The sequence below is a fragment of the Microcaecilia unicolor genome, chromosome 9 (genome assembly GCF_901765095.1).
Source record: "Microcaecilia unicolor chromosome 9, aMicUni1.1, whole genome shotgun sequence".
In the NCBI taxonomy this organism is placed as follows: domain Eukaryota; kingdom Metazoa; phylum Chordata; class Amphibia; order Gymnophiona; family Siphonopidae; genus Microcaecilia; species Microcaecilia unicolor.
The window spans coordinates 18,451,048-18,469,713 of NC_044039.1; the positions used below are offsets into that span (position 1 = coordinate 18,451,048).

The 18,666-nt window shown below is 42.9% G+C and overlaps 1 protein-coding gene across 2 annotated transcripts in view; it reads right to left on the reverse strand.

The window, feature by feature from the left end:
• Positions 1-251: 251 nt before the first annotated feature.
• Positions 252-18,666, reverse strand: part of CEP290 (centrosomal protein 290) — a 141,800-nt gene continuing 123,385 nt past the window's right edge. The window contains exons 47-54 of one of the 2 annotated variants that reach the window (XM_030214123.1): positions 18,239-18,361; positions 15,825-15,985; positions 12,706-12,847; positions 11,036-11,109; positions 9,301-9,404; positions 4,782-4,891; positions 2,073-2,289; positions 252-2,039 (exon numbers count right to left, since the gene is read on the reverse strand). In XM_030214123.1, the coding sequence (XP_030069983.1) occupies positions 2,101-2,289; positions 4,782-4,891; positions 9,301-9,404; positions 11,036-11,109; positions 12,706-12,847; positions 15,825-15,985; positions 18,239-18,361 (903 nt within the window). In that variant the 3' untranslated portion in view covers positions 252-2,039; positions 2,073-2,100. Of the gene's footprint in view, positions 2,290-4,781; positions 4,892-9,300; positions 9,405-11,035; positions 11,110-12,705; positions 12,848-15,824; positions 15,986-18,238; positions 18,362-18,666 lie in introns of both variants that reach the window. The other variant, XM_030214122.1, reaches the window with a different exon arrangement.

An 18,666-nucleotide genomic window follows, 5' to 3' on the forward strand; every position in this document is an offset into this window, starting at 1 on the left:
GCGGTTAGGGTGGTGGACTCTGGTCCTGGGGAACTGAGGAACTGAGTTCAATTCCCGGCACAGGCAGCTCCTTGTGACTCTGGGCAAGTCACTTAACCCTCCATTGCCCCATGTAAGCCGCATTGAGCCTGCCATGAGTGGGAAAAGCGCGGGGTACAAATGTAACAAAAACAAACAATATAGACTTCACAGTTTAGTTACAGTAATTTATTCAGCAAGCTGAAATAAAAAAATAACACATGTACCTTTTATTTGCTGTCTCTCTAAACCAGACTTAGTAATAACAGTTTAAGACATAAATATACAAAATACATAAATAGCAAAACAAATATTGAAAATTATAAACATCTTTACTTATTTTACTTGCTAATTACATGTTTCTGAGCTACAAAAATAGACTAATACAAAATGTACTAAGATTGTATAGTGCATATTTTCTCAAACTGGTTTTAGTTCTGTACCATAAATCCTACTAACTGACGTTTTGCAACCAATATTTCATAGCATGAAAGAGAGGATTGCCAGATAGGTTCTGCCTTATGCCGTAATCGTAATGCTGCACACTGCCAAGGAGGTAGTGTGGGCTGGGCCTAGCCAGGGCTGAAAGTAACAACTTACATGCTCTGCCTGGCTGCCAGAACCATGGAACCTCACTCACAACCTCTACTTCGCCTAGCTTGAGCCAAGGGTCCCCTAAGAGAAGGGCAGGGGCAAGACTCCAGGAATCAGGAGTGATGGCCACGAGCTACGTGAGTTTCAAATGGTACCTCCTTTTCAGCCAGGCACGAATCAATATGTTTTAAGTTTGTTGTTTGGAAATAAGTCTATTAAACGTATTTCACTAATTTCCATGCTGGTAAATGGATTTAGCTGGAACAAATCCTATGTTGCCCTGCCAGCAACAGGTACCATTTCTAGTGAAGGCAGAAAAACCTGATACAAACACTGTACGAATTATGAATGCTGATTCCACAAAAACTACAGTAGCAAGGGAACCGGTGCCAAAACACATATGCCCAAACTACACAGTGGAGAAACTTGTTAGCCTTGGCACTGAATTCACAATAGCCTCCTCCCTGTCCCTGTCAAATACGCTACCCAGCCAGCATTCACTCTTCCTTGCTCAAGTCCTGCTTCTTATACCCATTAGTCACTCCCTCCTAATCATTCACTAGGTACTCTAGGCATTGTGTAAAAGTTTGTTTCCGTTAAGTGGGTGTGAGATGCTGGGATTGTAGGGGTACTACCTGGGTTGAGTATATCATGGGGAGGGGGGAAGGGAAGCTGTGTGGCTGAAGATGGGTAGGAGTGAGATGGGGACATGAGTACAGAAGGGTAGGTGGGTGACATGAAAGCTGAGCCACTCTCACCTGTCCACTCAACTTAATAACCTCAGGAGAATGGCCAGCACTCCAGTTATTGACCCCCCTCCCCCTTTGCTTTGCCATTGTCATGGGTTTTGCAATTGAAAAACAAGCATCCTGAGGGCAGCCAGAAGAGTAGAGTATAAGAGGTAGAACCAGAAGCAAAATCTTCCACAAGTAAACCAACATAGTACACAAGAGTAGCAGATGCCATGTATTCTGGTGGTATGCTCTAGCTAAGTGTGAGCTACCGCAATTGATGATGGTTGTCACAGCAAAGTCCTATGGTTGACTGGGAGCCCACACGCAATGTTTCAGAGGTACTGAGTCAGCTAGCTACCCTTAGGATGCCAGTTTTTTGATGGTGAAGGTCTTGAATAATGCTGGTGGAAGTGTAAATACTGCTGGGGAGAGTGAGTGACTGAAAAGCACCTGCCAGTCCCCCTGAAGTTATCAAGTTTAGCGCACAGGTAACAGCCATGTATTGTGTCCACTCTTCTTCCTTCATATCTGCCCTTTTTTTCCTTCCTCACCTCTGAGCTGACTCAGTCTCCCATAAGGTTCCCAACTACTTTGTATCCAACAGTGCTATGGTGGTGGGGGAGCAGCAAATCATTTACGAGACATCATGGTGGGGTACACCCCATCTGCACAGATAAGTGGATGGACAAAGCCCTTCTGCTCTTATATAGAAGACAGATGTTTAACAATATCTTTCCAAGGTTAGCTGGTCATTTCAGTTAGCAGAGATACTGACAGGAATATCTACTTGAACTCCAAACTGTTCAGAAAGATTCTTCAGTCTCTCCTCCAAGATAATATTTTTCTTTACTTCCTCATTATAGTTGTACTTCAAGTCTTCAATCTCTTCAAAAAATGAAGGGTCAAAGTGATCCAGCTCCCTTTTCAACTTTTTAATTTCTTCCTATAAAATTAAATGGTGAAAATCCAAGTTAAATATTTAGATGTAATTTTTTTTTCATATACAAAGCTGAACATTGAACATCTTTCTCCACTTCTCCTTTTCTTTCCTTACCTCTAATTTCTCAGATCGCAGTGTGAGTAGACTAGAGGTCGACTGAATTTTGGCTTTGGTGTCAAAACTGGACCAAAATTCTAATCTGGCCATGTTTCAGTCAAAATTATCAGTGCATTTTTGGCTGAAACCAAAACTCCCCCCCCACCACCCCAGACCAAAACAGCCACCCACTCTCTTGCTAGCCCGCTCTTTCCCCTCTTCTCCCCCCCCCAACTGACCAAAACAACCATCATCCTCCTACCAGTACTATGCCCTCTCTGGGCCTACCTTAAGAGCCCTGGTGGTCTAGTGGCCTAGTACAGAAAAACAGAAGAAACCAGTCTTCGCAAAAAACAACAGAAAACAAAACAGCGAAGATGACTCACAAGAACAAAAATAAAAAAATTAAAATGTAAAAATAATCACAAATTATGTATTTAAAAATATAAATACATGTAAAAGACGACACTTTGATTATAAAAATTAAAAATAATAATCAACTTTATTAGCCAAAGGATAGCAGGGAGACTGTGTTTCGGCCATACAGGCTTGCGTAAGGAGTCTTCTCACCGTGTGCTGATTACTAACTCTATCCAAATATAGAGGAAATATGTGTGTCTCTTTTTAATGTTGTGATTATTTTTACATTCTTATTGTTTTATTTTTGTTCTTGTGAGTCACCTTCGCTGTTTTGTTTTCGGTCTAGTGGCCTAACCAGCAGAAGCGATCCCCAGTTAACTCCTGTCCCTCCTATCTCCGCTGTCAAAATGGCTGCCGAGACCTTCAGCGTCAGTCTAGTGGGGAGATGCTATGTCTGGTCATGGGGGAAGGGGGAGATAGAGTAGGTGCTGTTGGGGAGCAGCTGGGGCCTGTACGGTTTCAGTTTTGGATGAAACTGAGCAGTGAATTTTGGCTGCAGATTCGGTTTTGGCCAGCCTCTAAGACAGATCCTTACTTCCCTCTACTGTGCATGGCCCTTCCAACTAGTGCCCTTTCTCCTGTTTGTTTACAGGTTCCTTAGTTTGGTCTGCTCTATGGTTTCTTTTTGCTTGGTCTGTATTACGGTTACATATTTTTCTTTCTTACTCATTTGAAAACAGCCCTCATCCAATATCCAGTGGCTACTGTTTCTTTCAGTATCAGGCAGCTTCACTTCTTTCACTGCCTATTTCTCTAACCCCCAGGGCTTTCCAAACCTGTCCTAGGGACCTTAGAGTGAGTCATATTTCAGAATTATCAACAAAGAAAATGCATGAGATAAAACTGCATATGCTGGGTTTCCAATGTATGCAAATTTCTCATTCATATTCATTACAGCTAACCTGGGACCTAAACTGGTTGTGGGGCTCCGGGAAAGGTTTGGGAAGCCCTGCATCAAACACTTTACAAAATTACCTCACAAAGGAAACACTAAAAAGGCTTTCTGTGTTTAAAACCAGGTGGAGATTTGGCCATGTACAAACTCAAATAAGTCCTTTAAGGATGGGGGAAATACCCATTATATCTGAATGTAAATTACCTCGAAACACCACTGAAAGGCATGAAATAAACACTGAAAATGGTGGTAGACCACACAGCCTTCCAACTTGGTTATCTATACCAACTGCTTAGCTCTATTTCTAGCCCCTCAGATGATCTACTTATTTCATGCTTTCTTGAATTTAGATACAGTTTTCACTACCACCATCACTAGGAGGCTGCTCCACACATCCACCGCTCTTTCCGTGAAGAAATATCGCCTTAGGTTACTCATGAGTCTACCCTCTTTTACCCTCATTCTATGATCGTTCCCTCCAGAGCTTCCCTTCAATTAAAAGAAGCCTGGCTCCTGTGCATTTATACTACGGATGTATTTAAATATCTTCATCATATCTCCTTGAGCTGAGGGCCATTCGGAATGCTTTAACGGCTTTCAGGCTGCTGAACCAAATTATTCTCATCCAAACAGAAAATCAGGTTGCAACGTGTTATATGAACAAGCAGGGGGGTATGAGCTCCTACCCCTTGTGTCAGGAAGCAATAGGGATGTGGCAGTGGGCCCTCCTCCAGAGGATAGTCCTGTGAGCCATGTACCTAGCAGTAAAGGCCAACAGCCTGGCAGACACAGTAAGGTAAGTAGCTATCATTGTTTATCGTCTAGCTAGACCAGTCCAAACCAGTGGGGTTATTTCCCTTGACCAGCAGATGAAGATAGAGAAACATGACAGTTTCTAGTGACATCACCAGAATAAGAGAAGGTGAAGCCTGGAACTAGTCAATACTTCTCTATCTCCAGCAGATGGTCTAGACTGGTTTAGCAGGATAAGGAAACAAGGATTAGAATAGGTCATACCACCTGGTTCCAGATTAGCAAAGAACTGTTTTTGTTTCGGTCAAATGTATCAGCAATATAGTCTCACCTTTAATCCTTCTTTTTCCAGGTTTGATGTTTTCATTTGGATTTCTAGGTCCACAACTTCTTCCATTAATTTATCATGCTTTCTGCCTTTTTCTAGTAATTCCTCATAACCTTTAAAAGAGTAACACGTTACAAAAGAAAGATTTGTCACTTAAAGCGGGGTCCAGTATTTTAGAAAAATAGAGATATAGATGAGGTAAGCAAGAATAGTGAATCATAATAATTTTTCAATAAGTAATGATGGGCTACACATAGTGCCTGTGTATTCTCTTGTTTCCAAATGAAAAATAAAATCTTAAGTTTGAATCTTAGATTTTGCCACAATAAAACATTTATTGGAACAAAAATGGAGAGACTGTTAGCCAGTAAAGCCACACAAAAAGAATTTTGCTTTGTTAATGAATTATATTGGAAAATATATAGCCAAGCATTTTATTTTGAGTGTAGGAAATACAATGCCAATCATACACATTACTAGAACATTTTAATTAGATGAATTCTTCCATTCTGTTTTTGGCAGTCAATTCAAATGAAATTTTACATGCGCAAACAGCCATAAACACATTTTTCTTAGTATCTGTTAAAGCACCGGGGGAGGGGGGGAGGAATTTTATTTATTTAAAATATTTATAGCCCACCTATTAACTACGCAGTTCACAAAAAAACAAACACAATAATCCACATATACTTATTACCTGTGAATGTGTGTACATATTTTCACAAGCACAAAGGACACACAAACACTTTTTTTTCATGCCATTCGGATTTGAAAATACAACCTACAGAAAGTTATTTTCCTCTCTGATCTAATGTCCATTTAACTGCACTAAAGGAGGGCAATTTTCACAGACAATTTCTATGGGTAACATACTGACAACTGTCTTCTAAAAAACAAACAAGGCTTGGATAGAAAACTGTACGACTAACAGAAAGGGTGGTGGTAAATAGTGGAGTGCCTCAGGGATTGGTACTAGGACTAGAGAATGACACAGGGACGGGGACCCGCAGTAACCACGGGGATGGGGACAGAGTTTACGGGGACGGGGTGGGGATGAGGACAAAGCCCGCGGTCTCGTTTTCTACTTTGAAGCCTGTTAATAAACTACTACTAATAATAACATTTATATAGCGCTACCAGCCGCACGCAGCGCTGAACACTTGACTGGTCTGTTATTTATGCTTAAGTGATGCAGACAATGATATTTTGATTTTTTGGAAAAACAAGCAAACATGCTGGTCACAGCTAGCAAAATTTGCATGTGGGATCCTGTACATTCCTGCTACCAGCACATCGTCTAAGAAGACAACGTCTATTGCAGGAAGGACTGTGGAAGACAGGAGAGCCAGGCTGAATCCTGAGATTGTTGACGACTTCTTATTCATCCACAGATTAAAAAATCATAACAGTGCTTCATAGGGCATATTTCTCCCCTCTAGGGCATAGAGAACGGGTTGTAGTTTGTACCCCTGGACATTTTAACAGGGTGGATTAGGATTCCTTGGGGTAGCAGAAATCAGCTATTGTTGGGGTTGGAAGGGTAGAGGGTGGTGGCGAGGAGGGTTATTATAGCTGGTCACTGTTATTATTGTTTTCTATCTGTAATTTATACACAATAGTTACACAGCATATGGTTCCTTTTTATACATAAAAAGATATAAATATAAAATTATAATTGTTTGAGGCTTCTGCAGATGAGGACAGAACCCATGGGGACGGGGCAGGGACGGAGACAGAACCCATGGGGACGGGGCGGTGACAGAGACAGAACCCACGGGGCCAGGGCGGGGATGGGGGACAAACTTTGTCCCCGTGCCATTCTCTAACTAGGACCGATCGTATTTAATATATTTGTGAGTGATACTGCTGAAGGATTAGAAGGAAAGGTTTGTCTTTTTGTGGATGACGCAAAATATATCCAACTGAGTGAATACTACAGAGGGAGCAGAAAAGAATGTCCTAAGATCTAGCAGTTAAAACTGAATACGAAAAAGTGCAGAGCGTTGCGCTTGGGGGTGTAGAAATCCAAAGGCGATAAAAGAGATAGGGTGTGAAAGACTGACAAGCATGATTTGGGGAAAGACACTTTGGGGTGAGAGTGTCTGAGGATCTGAAAGTAATGAAGCAATGGCTCTGGCCAAAAGGATGCTGGGCTGTATGGAGAGGGGTATAACTAGCGCAGGTGTTAATGTTCCTATACAAGTCATTGGTGACACCCCACTTGGAGTACTATGTCTAGTTAAGGACATAAAAAGACTTGAAGAGGTCCAGAAAAAAGCGACAAAAATAGTATGGGGTTTGTACCAAAAGCCATATGAGAAGAAACTTGAAGACCTAAACATATACACCCTAGAGGAGAGGAGATATAGGGGAGACAGATGTTTAAAATACTTGAAAGGTATCAATGTATATATAAATCTTTTCCAGAGACAGGGAAGCAGTAAAACTAGAGAACATGGATTGCAATTACAGGGTGGCAGATTTAGGAATAATGTCAGGAAGTACTTTTTCACGGAGAAGGATGGTGGATGCCTGGAACGCCCTCCCGGGGAGAGGTTGTGGACAGAAACATGATGACAGAATTCAAAAACAAGTGGGATAAACAAAGGATCCTTACGTGGAAAAAAAAGATGGAATTAAAACCAACTTGTCAGTGCTTAGACAGCAATTAAATTCCAGTAGTAGAGAAGTAAGGCCAGTAGGGGGTGGACTTCTACGGTCTGTGTCACAAGGAAGCTTATCCAAACGCCACGACCTAATCCTACGAACCCACCTATTCATTACCTGATCCCGTGACAATGGCAATGACTCAGACCACGCCTCCTCCAATTTTTCCCTATGCTTATCCTGACCCTATCCCTGATTATCTCAACCTAGCCTAAAACTTGCACCTCCTCCTACCTCCTCTACCCCTTCTCCCTTATAACATTACCTATCTACACATCCCCATTACTCTGCTAAGCTTAGCCTGTTTATTCTCTGCATTATACTTTGTAATCCTACTACTATGTAAGCCGCATTGAACCTGCTATAAGTGGGAAAGTGCGGGGTACAATAAATAAATAAACATGGCAAAACAGGGCAAACGTAAGGTCTGTGTCTTGATTATGGATGGGCAGGGGTGGGTTTTGATAGCAAATCCAGCGATTGGGAAGTAGGATCAGGGTCGGGCAGACTTCTACAGTCAGTGACTCAAGGATAGAAGGAACAGATGAAGAAGTGTTAGGGGTCCTTTTACAAAGGGGCGCTGAAAAATGGATTGTGGTAGTGTAGGCGCGGATTTTGGGTGCGCGCCGATCCATTTTTCAGCGTGCCTGTAAAAAAGGCCTTTTTTAAAATTTTTTGACGAAAATGGACGTGCGGCAAAATGAAAATTGCCACGTGTCCATTTTGGGGTCTGAGACCTTACCACCAGCCATTGACCTAGCGGTAAAGAATCCGGGCAGTAATGACCTACGCGCGTCAAATGCCACTTGGCGCACGTCCGAAAAAAAAAATATTTTTTGGACGCGCACCAAAAATGAAATTACCGCAAGAGCCATGCGGTAGTCGGGCGGTAACTCCATTTTGGCGCGCATAGACGCTTATGCGACTTAGTAAAAGGACCCCCAAGTTTTTGTGTCACATTCACCCAAGGGGTGACAGTGAGTAAAATGTCAGTTTGCAACAACGTTGGATTGCTGGTTTATTCAAGTATTGAGAATAAGTGATTATCCCAAAATTTTCAAACCGCTCTTCCATGATCCTATGACTGCCCTATTTGTAAGGCCAGTATTTGATCACAACGGAGTGTGCCCTGCATGGAGTGGTAGGTGTGATTCTGGCCCTTTATTGGTCGGACTGGACAGACCATGCAGGTCTTGATTTGCCGTCATATAACTACGCTGCTAGGGGGTCCTTTTACAAAGGCGTGCTGAAAATGGATTGTGGTAGTCTAGGCGCGGGTTTTGGGTGCGCGCCAATCCATTTTTCAGTGTGCCTGTAAAAAAATGCCTTTAAAAAATTTTTTCGCAGAAAATGGATGTGTGGCAAAATCAAAATTGCTGCCCATGCAATTTGGGTCTGAGACCTTATCGCCAGCCATTGACCTAGCGCTAAAGTCTCACGCGGTAACCAGGAGGTAATGACCTATGTGTGTCAAATCCCACTTGGCGCACGGCCGAAAATAAAAAAAATATTTTTCAGACGCACATATCAGACGCGTGCCAAAAATGAAATTACCGCAAGAGCCACGTGGTAGCCGGGCAGTAACTCCATTTTGGTGCGCATAGACGCTTACGCGGTTTAGTAAAAGGACCCTTATGTTAGCCTTTTGCTGCTCTAGGTTAAATGTGAAATTTGCCAGCCACCACTCCAAACCCATTTTATCCCTCTCATCACTGCCTGTTGAAATGTTAAACCTAAATGAACCCCCCCCCCCCCCCCCCCATGAACATGTTTCAGAAATGAAGTCTTACTCGCAGTCTGATAGCGAAGTAGCTAACAGTCTAGCACCTAACTTTAATATATTAAAAAGCATTACCAGCTGTAGTAATTCCACCTGTAGATACATCAATATGATGCCTGTACTGCTCCATCAGGTGGATAAGTTCTGCTTTTTCCTTTTCTAAACGGTTATTAGTTAATCTGCAACACAAGTAATAATAAAATAGAAAACACAGTGTAATCAATGGTATAAGCATGTCCAACATTAGTACTTCATTTAGGCTGCAGTTTTCCATTTTGCATACATAGGGATCAAAGGGATTGATTTTTAGATTTTAAAAACAGTACAAAATAAGGAAAAAAATGAGCAGCATCTTGAAAAATATTATAAGACATAGGTCATGATTTGCTTGAAAACTGCCGCTATATATTTGAGGTAAGCACAGAAGAAAGCAGACCTCTGCAATGGAAAAACCAAGAGCAGAACACAGCAAAGGCGACAAGATAGATGATGCCAAACAAAACTTCTACTGGACTCAGAAAAAGTTCACAGCAAGAGTTTATTCCTAAAAACTGGACTTGACACGAGTCGTGTTTCGGCCAATTCTGGCCTGCCTCAGGAGTCTCTGTATGGCAAAGTGCAGTTAGTTCTCTAGGAAATGTTTTATGGACAGTGCCGCTCATACTGGTATAAATAAGTTGAGATTATCTTTTCTCTTGTTCGTAAACTGCAATATTCGGACAAGACATTTCCTAGAGAACCAACAGCACTTTGCCATACAGGGGACTCCTGAGGCAGGCCAGAATTGGTCGAAACACGACTCGTGTCAAATCCAGTTTTTAAGAATAAACTCTTGATGTGAACTTTTTCTGAGTCCAGTCGAAGTTTTATTAGATTGTAAGCTCTTTGAGCAGGGACTGTCTCTCTTTGTTAAATTGTACAGCGCTGCGTAACCCTGGTAGCGCTCTAGAAATGTTAAGTAGTAGTAGTAGTTTTGTTTGGCATCATCTATCTTGTCACCTTCGCTATATATTTGAATCCATCTATTTGTGGAAAGGTTTGGGGGAAATGGTCTGAAATACCACTTTTAAGCCAGTTCAGAGTGGGAGGGCTCCAGACTAGCTACAGAACTCTGAAATGTTGCCACCAAGGTTTCCACTTTAGGGATCTTTTTGTTTCCATCAATACCCTTCAGACTTCAAAGGAAGGAGGCTTCCTCCTTAATGTAGGGAAGTTGCTCATTTCCCTCTCCTTTGCCCAGTGGAGGAGTAGCCTAGTGGTTAGTGCAGCAGACTTTGATCCTGGGGAACTGGGTTCAATTCCCACTGCAGCTCCTTGTGACTCTGGGCAAGTCACTTAACCCTCCTTTGCCCCAAGCACAAATAAGTACCTGTATATGCACAATGTAAACCGCTTTGAATGTAGTTGCGGTATATCAAGCCCCATTTTCCTTTTCCTTCCTCTCTGCCTTAAAGATATCAACTGCAGGATTAAGCAGTTGATGTCACCACACTTTTGGTACCTTTTAGCTCAGCAGGTCACATATGTACATTATTTCCATATACACATAATAACAGCAATGCTTTAGACTAAAGTTACTAAAGATTGCTTTAAAAAGAATTTGGTTTATATTATGGGATCTGCTATGAACATAAATAAAATTGTGGACAAAATAAATAAAATTGTGGATCTTATTTTAAAAAAATAGTAGGAATGCGCTATGTTTAATAAATAAATAAAATTGTGGACGTTATTAAAAAGAAAACAGTAGGAATGCAAATGCATAACACTAACAAAATGAAACTAAATCAAAACTAGATTACCATTTTACCTGACCAGCTGAAGTTCCCTGGCAAGGCCGCCCTCCGTCTTTGCATCTTCTGGAAAGTGTTTGAGTAGCTCAACCTTTTCATGTTAAAGAGACCTATTTTAGAAAAGCTACCAATTTTTTAAAAAAATTTCTCTTTATCAGTAAACAGAACATGGTACAACTAATAAACAGGTTTTATGCAGGTGAAAAAAAAAATCGAAGTAATGCCTAACAAAGCTCACTGTAAAACCTGGAATGATAGAAATGTGAGGTCTTTTTTTCTGTATTAAAAGAAAATGTTGACATCTTCTGGAGATAGAAAATAGAAGTGGGAAGTGGACCAATGACTCCAGAGACTGGGACAACCAAGTCAAACAGGGAAATTTTATTACAGACTCGACACAGATCTGTGTTTCGGCCACAAGCCTGCCTCAGGAGTCTTTGTAGTATTTGTATGGGTGTGAAGCCGCTATACCAAGAGGGTCTTGAACATCGCAGGGCATAAAACTTGGCAAACTGTTTGTTACAATACTGCCAATAATATTAAAGACAATGCAAATTTGAAGTTGGTGAGATTAGTAACTGCAAATGGCCATTTTGCTTGTTTGTAATGGACACAGAAGTCAAAATTCTATATAGGGAGCTGAAAAATCAGCGCCAATAAAATTTCACACTAAGCACTATTCTATAAGGTGCTCAGAGATGGACATCGTTTATAGAATAGGTTTTGGCGCTGAAATCTGTACCCGGTTTTGGGCAGGAGGATTTAAACCACTTGAAACCTGGAATAAATTCTCGCACCTAAATTAGATGTGCCTTAATCTATAACACTGTGCACAAAATGCTGGAACACCCTGATCCGCCCATGCCCCTCCTATGACACGTCTATTATTTTGGAGCCATGCCTTAAATTTACACGTGGATCCCAGTTGCCTATAGATGCATGGGTAAATTTAAATGCCAATTAGTGCCCAATTATTGGCACTAATTGGCTTATTTGCCAATTGGATGCATGCCCAAATTTGCATGCAAAGTTTTTAGTGCCATTTATAGAACCAGGCTGAGAATGCAGAATGTAATCATCCCATTTAGCAGCACTCAGAACACTGCTGTTTTGTTTCGTGTGCATGGTTACTGGTATATTAAAATCTACCATTCCCTGTGTCCACATTATTTCTAAGCTTGAGAACACACTGAGGGGGTCCCTTTACTGAGGTGCGCTGAAAAATATCCTGCGGTAGTGTAGGCGCAGGTTTTGGCCGTGCGCAAGATCCATTTTTCAGGACGCCTGCAAACATTTTTGCCGAAAATGGACGTGCGTCAAAACAAAAATTGGCGCGTGTCCATTTTAGGTCTGAGAGCTTACCACCAGCCACTGACTTAACGGTAGGGTCTCACGTGTTAACCGGGTGATAATGACCTACACGTGTCAAATGCCACTTGACACGCATAGCAGGCGCACGCGTCAGGAAATAAAAATTATTTTTCGGACAGGCGCCGAAAATGAAATTACTTCAAGAGCCATGCAGTAGCCGGTAACTCCAAATTGCTGCACATTAGGCGTGCGTAGACACTTACGCGGCTTAGTAAAAGGGCCCCTGAATGTCTCATCACATCAGTGGAATGCAATAAAACAGATATACATCCATTTCCAAAGTGGTTATGTTTTAGGGAGTTATCATTTCACTTGCCTGATCTTTTAGCTCTTGCACATCCTGTTCCATTTTCTTTTCACGTTGTGCTGCTTCTCTCAGTAACTGTTCAAGAGCGGCAATATTTTCATGTTTTCTTATAAGATCTGCTCCCATTTCCTTTATCTTACCTTCGTACATCCTGCAATACAATGAGAGTACTTGTTTAGTTACCAGAGGTCTGAAAACAAGGCCATCTTTGTGAACAGAACAGAACGTTGTTTAAATAGTATTTATAATAAAGTTAAGGGCTGAGCAGACGCATTAATTATTTTCAAAAGAATATTATAGCAGTAAGATAAGCACTGATACCCCATTACCTTCCTCATGTATATCCTGAAAACCAGGCCAGCTAATGTATATGCAGGAACAATATTTGCATACTAAATATCGAAACTAAATATTGTATAACTTATCACTTCTTTACTATTGTAAGCCAGAGAACTGAATAACTGGAATTCGGATTATGTGGGATATAAGCATGGGTGGCGGTAAGGGCTTCCCATTGTATGGCCACGCGTGAAGATTTTTTTTTTGGGGGGGGGGGGGGGGGCTTTTACCAGCTGAAGAAAACACGGCCCCCGCAGCTAGCACAGGACCCTTTTTCGCACAGCTTGATAAAAGGACCCCTAAGAGACTAACTTGTGCCATATGGATGAGAATCGGGACATGTAGATCATATGACACCACATTTGAATTTATTTTATTTCACTTTAAGTTTTTGAGCATAGAGGTAAAACAAAAAAATACAGACAGACGCACAGGACCAATAGAGCAACTCAGAGCCTATGTTTGGTGAGAAAAATCACAGGAATAGACGTGGCTGGACAGCACTGTTGCTCTGTAAGCCGCGGTACCAAATGACAGCTAGAATAAGTAAGAGCATGCTAAGGAGGCAATTCTATAATTGGCACTCAAAAATCAGTGCTCAAAAACTTTTGCACTACAATTGCATACGATTCTATAAATAGCACTTCAAGTTGAGTGCCACTTATAGAAATCACACTAAGTGACAATTTCCATACCAATCCCTCCCCCCCCCCCCCCAAAAAAAAAAACCACGCGCTGATCAAGCAGCGTAGAATTTCAGCACCATGTAATGCGTGATGACGTCTTGTGGGCATGGACACTATGCAAAATGGCCACAGGAAGAAGACAGCCAAATTGTTCTGACCATGATACTCATCCTACCCAGGGCCTGCAAGCACAATTCATCATCCTAGAGCACCGGAGGAGGAGCTACAATAACTATAGAAAAGGACCTGGCAAAACTGCCACCTACAATCGGAAAACCTTCTTCCCTAGGGAAGTAAATGCAAGCACAGTAAGGTTCCTGATTACATCAATCAGCTTTGACCCCAGTACCACTGTCTGCGTGCCACTTCTCTATCTGTGACAATGGAGGGTGAAGTAAATAGCTTAAGGTGACAGGTATCAGTAGCAGGGGCATAGCTACGGGTGGGCCTGGGTGGGCCCAGGCCCAACCAAACTATGCTCAGGCCCACCCAGTTGCCCTGATAGGATGTGCACCCCGGCGCCTCTCTGCCATGGCTCAGCTGAGCCTCCATGACATGCAGCCCTTCGGCAGCCAGCAGCGGTCCAGACTTCCTCCCATCAGACTAACCCTTCTTCCCGATATGGGTCCCCTTTCCTGACCTGGAAATCGGCACTCGGCATACCTGGCCAGTCCAGCGCTGCACCCCCACGATGCCACTCCCCCGCCCGCCCACCACGACGTCTGACCATCTTCACACTGAACTCTGCCACCGTGCCCCGCCTCACCCCCCCCCCCCCCGCGCCGGCACCACAGTGCAGCAGGGGAAAATCTGCCCACTGCCGCCAGCGTCGCGGCTCCTCCACTGCAACATCAGCCTTCTCTTGACCCCCCCCCCCCGGCCACCCTCAGCACTCCCCTATGGCCCCAGTAGGCATAGGAGCCAGCACACACCGAACGGAGCTCGGTGCCCTCTGAGTCCGCACCGCCCACCACCACATGATGCAAGCCAAGCTGTCCAGGTAAAAGTAAAACAAATAAAATGTTTTAATTTTAATGTTGTGTACAGTGCAATGCTGGCCGGCGGTGGCCTCCCGGTGGGGGTGGGCTCTTCACCGCCTAGGGCAAAAAAAGGCATGTTTAATCATTAATATGACTTTCTTTGTCTAGGCAGTGAAGAGTCCAAATATACCTCCATCTTGCCCCAGACAGTGAAGAGCGCACCCCCCACCCAGAAACCCACCAACAATACATTTTAGTAGTGCCCAGGTTAAAGTTTTAAAAAGGTTGTAAATGTTGGTGGGTTTTTGGGTGGGGGTGGTTTCTGCAATGCCCAGGCTAAAAAAAAATGCTTCAAATTCAATGTAGGCAGGTCTCCAGGTGGAGGTGGGCCCTGCAGCGCCCAGGACATTAAAAAAAAAAAAAAAGCCTTATATTTAGTGATGGTGTCCCCGGGGGGGGGGGGGGCACCAGATCATGGGGGGTGGACAGGGAGCAGGACAAGGCCGACACCAGGCTACAGGAGGAGTTAGGGGGGGGGGAGGGCAAGGCAGGGCTCATGCCTAGCCATGGGATGGATGGGCAGGGAGGAGAGGGCAAGGCACAGAAGGGAACGGGCCAATGCCGGCCATGGGGTTGGACCCATGTCAGGCCAAGTCTGACATGGCACAACGCAACCATATTCAAAAATACTGCTTTTTTCACCAAAAATGATATGTGGCCTGTGGCCTATATTGATGCAGGGCAGCCGTTGGGCAGACCACCCAGAATCCATCATCAAGTGCACTCCAAGGCACCATTTTGCAGCATGCCAAGAACCACCACCCATGCCCATATACATAGTGCCCACCCATGCCAGCTCTGGGCCCACCCAAAATGTCAGGTCTGGCTACGCCACTGATCAGTAGTGGGATTTGAACTCACCAACCTATAATTGATTGTTGGCACCCAATCCACCGCATCGATAGGCTTGTTACACAATTAAATTACACGCACCCAAATTTCAGCACGCAGGTTTGAGTGCCATATATAGGATCCGGGGACAGAAAGAATGTACTAGTCTAGAAGAAACATACAGAAATGTTTTGGAAACATTTCACATCCCTGATTTATTACAAAATCTCACCTTGATGTCCAGCCATGGCTGTCTGCTCCTTTTGTCTGTGAGCCTCTGCTTTCAGCAAGGCTCAGTCTTTTCTCCAGCTCTTCCAGCTTCAGAGTCAGTTTCTCATTCATTAGCTCCAAGTCACTTTTTGTTATTCGTAGCTTCTCTGTAGTTCCAGTTTCCTGTTGTTATTAACAGTTTCTATAGGTAAATATGCTAAAACTGGTTTATTAAGCTCTCACCTATTTCAATTTTTGGAAATACAAACTATAGCGTTTATGATGGTCACAAATGCTGAATAAACATTGCTCACCCTCTAAACCGATAAGAAGTGATAGGGCTAGCTTGAGAGAAAATTCACAGTTGTATGCAAAAGTTTCAGGACCCCCCTCTGGTCAAACTGAATGTTTCAATTCAGTGGAGGAGTAGCCTAGTGGTTAGTGCAGTGGACTTTGATCATGGGAAACGGAGTTCGATTCCCACTGCAGCTCCTTGTGACTCTGGGCAAGTCACTTAACCCTCCATTGCCCCTGGTACAAAATAAGTACCTGAATATATGTAAACCTCAGAAAGGCAGTATATCAAGTCCCATTTCCCTTTCCTTTCACTTGCACGATATCTCCTGTGCCACTGTCACTTAACCCTCCACTGCTTAGGGGCCATTTTACTAAGCTGCGTAGGCGCGTACACGCATCCTACGTATGTCAATTTTGAACTACTGCCTGGCTACCGTGTGGCAGTAATTTCATTTTTTTATGCGTGTCCACTAAGCGCGCCAATCGAGCAGTAATTGGCATTGTATGCGCGTAGACCATTACTGCACAGTTAACGCGTGAGATCTTACCGCTAGGTCAATGGGTGGCGGTAAGGTCTCAGGCCCAAAATGGACGCGTGCCAATTTTTATTTTGCTGCACGTCCATTTTCGGCCAAAAGAAAAAAGGCCTTTTTTGCAGGCGTGCTGAAAAATGGACATGTGCGCATCCAATACATGCATCTATACCAGCGCAGGCCATTTTTCAGCGCTTGTTTTGGGCGCACGAAGATCCATTTTTCAGTGGTGATATGGGTGTTGGATAACTTTTTAAATTATTTGTCCATTTGTTTAAGGAACAAACTGTGTTTGTGCATTTACCCAGGTTCCTTTGTCTAATTATTACGTGTCATTTACAGATCAGGAACCATTCAGTGTGATAAATTTGCAATAACAGGAAGAGAAGAACTTTTTCACATCACTGTATTTTGCAATTTTTACAGTGATTCCAATACTTTTTCTACCCTTTCGAGCCCAGAATATTTTGGTGCCCATGAATATTTAACTTATTTCAGTTGCCATATTTATTTATTGCATTTGTATCCCACATTTTCCCACCTATTTGCAGGCTCAATGTGGCTTACATTATGCCGTACTGGCGATCGCCATTATCGGAATGAGAAATACAGAGTGGTATTGCTTTGAAGTTCATAAGTGACAGAGTACTTTAAGCAGTCAGGTATAGAGAGTTCATTTCTGGACTGAGAAATAAAGTGGTATTGCGTTAAATTTCAATGGTGACAGAGTAAATTAAGCAATCAAGTTATCGAGGGTTCAGTTTTGTCCAGTTCTGGTGTAAGTTTCGTTATCTGGAATTTAGGATAGATCATTGTGTTATGCCTTTTTGAACAGGTTGGTTTTTAGTGATCAGACTGTTACGACTGCTGGAAGGGTTTGGGGGAACGGGCAGGGGATAGGGAAGCCTTGTGGGGCCCTTATCCAGGTATGGGCAGCTCCTTGAAGTCACCTAGGTGCGCCAAAATTCAGTGGCAGTATCCAAATAACTACGCAGACATAGTTAAAACAACGTTTTATGTGGTCCTTCTTGCCCAGCTGGTTATCTGGGTACCAGCATTAAAAATTGGCAGCACCCAGTTACTTTCCGGGTCCACCCTGTCTCTGCCCCTGGACTGCCTCACCACAAGCCACAGTGTCACTGATATCCAGGAACTATCTCATAAGTGCTGCTAATATCCAGATCTGGCCCAGTAAGTAACTTAACTTGATAAGACCCTTTTCTATTCAGATATGTCCTGCTAAATATCGGATCCAAATATTTTCGGAACAAGCCCATTTAGACAGAAGCAGAGATGGCCAAGGGTGAACCATACTTAAGGCCTGAAGCATTAGATTTTTCCACAGTGTGTCAAGGACATACGTCTAGAAAGACTCAAGTGGAGGAGTAGCCAAGTGGTTAGAGCTCCAGGCTTGACACCCAGGGGTGCCTGCTCCTTCTGATCTTAAGCCACTTAACCCTCCATCGCTTCAAGTATAGATTGTGAGCCCTGCAAGGAGAGGGATATACTTTCTATACCCAAATGTAACTCATATGGCAACAAGGGACATGATAGGGTTAAACTAATCATTTTTGTGGACTTAATAGCTGAATCATAGAAGTCCTACTTTTTTCAGCTCCTTACGCAACCTCTCATTTTCAGCAACGATTTTTTCTATGCCTTTGGCTTTGGCTTCATATCGCGTACTCAGCTGGCCTCCCATGTGATGCTTTAACTTCTCCATCTCTAGCTAGAAATCAGAAGATAAACAAATGTTACTTAAGTTAAGATTAGCATTATTAACACATTCTTTATGGATGGCTGTTTTCACTAGAGGAACTGAACATGGTGGTAAACAATGGACTAGGTCTTCATAGCCAACATTCTTTAACTGAATATGCTCATTAGGAGCAGCCTAGCGTTGCTGATTTGAAGTCAAAATGTTCTCAGAACACGTAAATTCAAAATACGACTCCTGAAATGGAATACAGTTTGGGAGTTTGCTATTGGATGCATTGCATTCTGATGCCATCTACAGGTTCTGAAGCAGCTTGG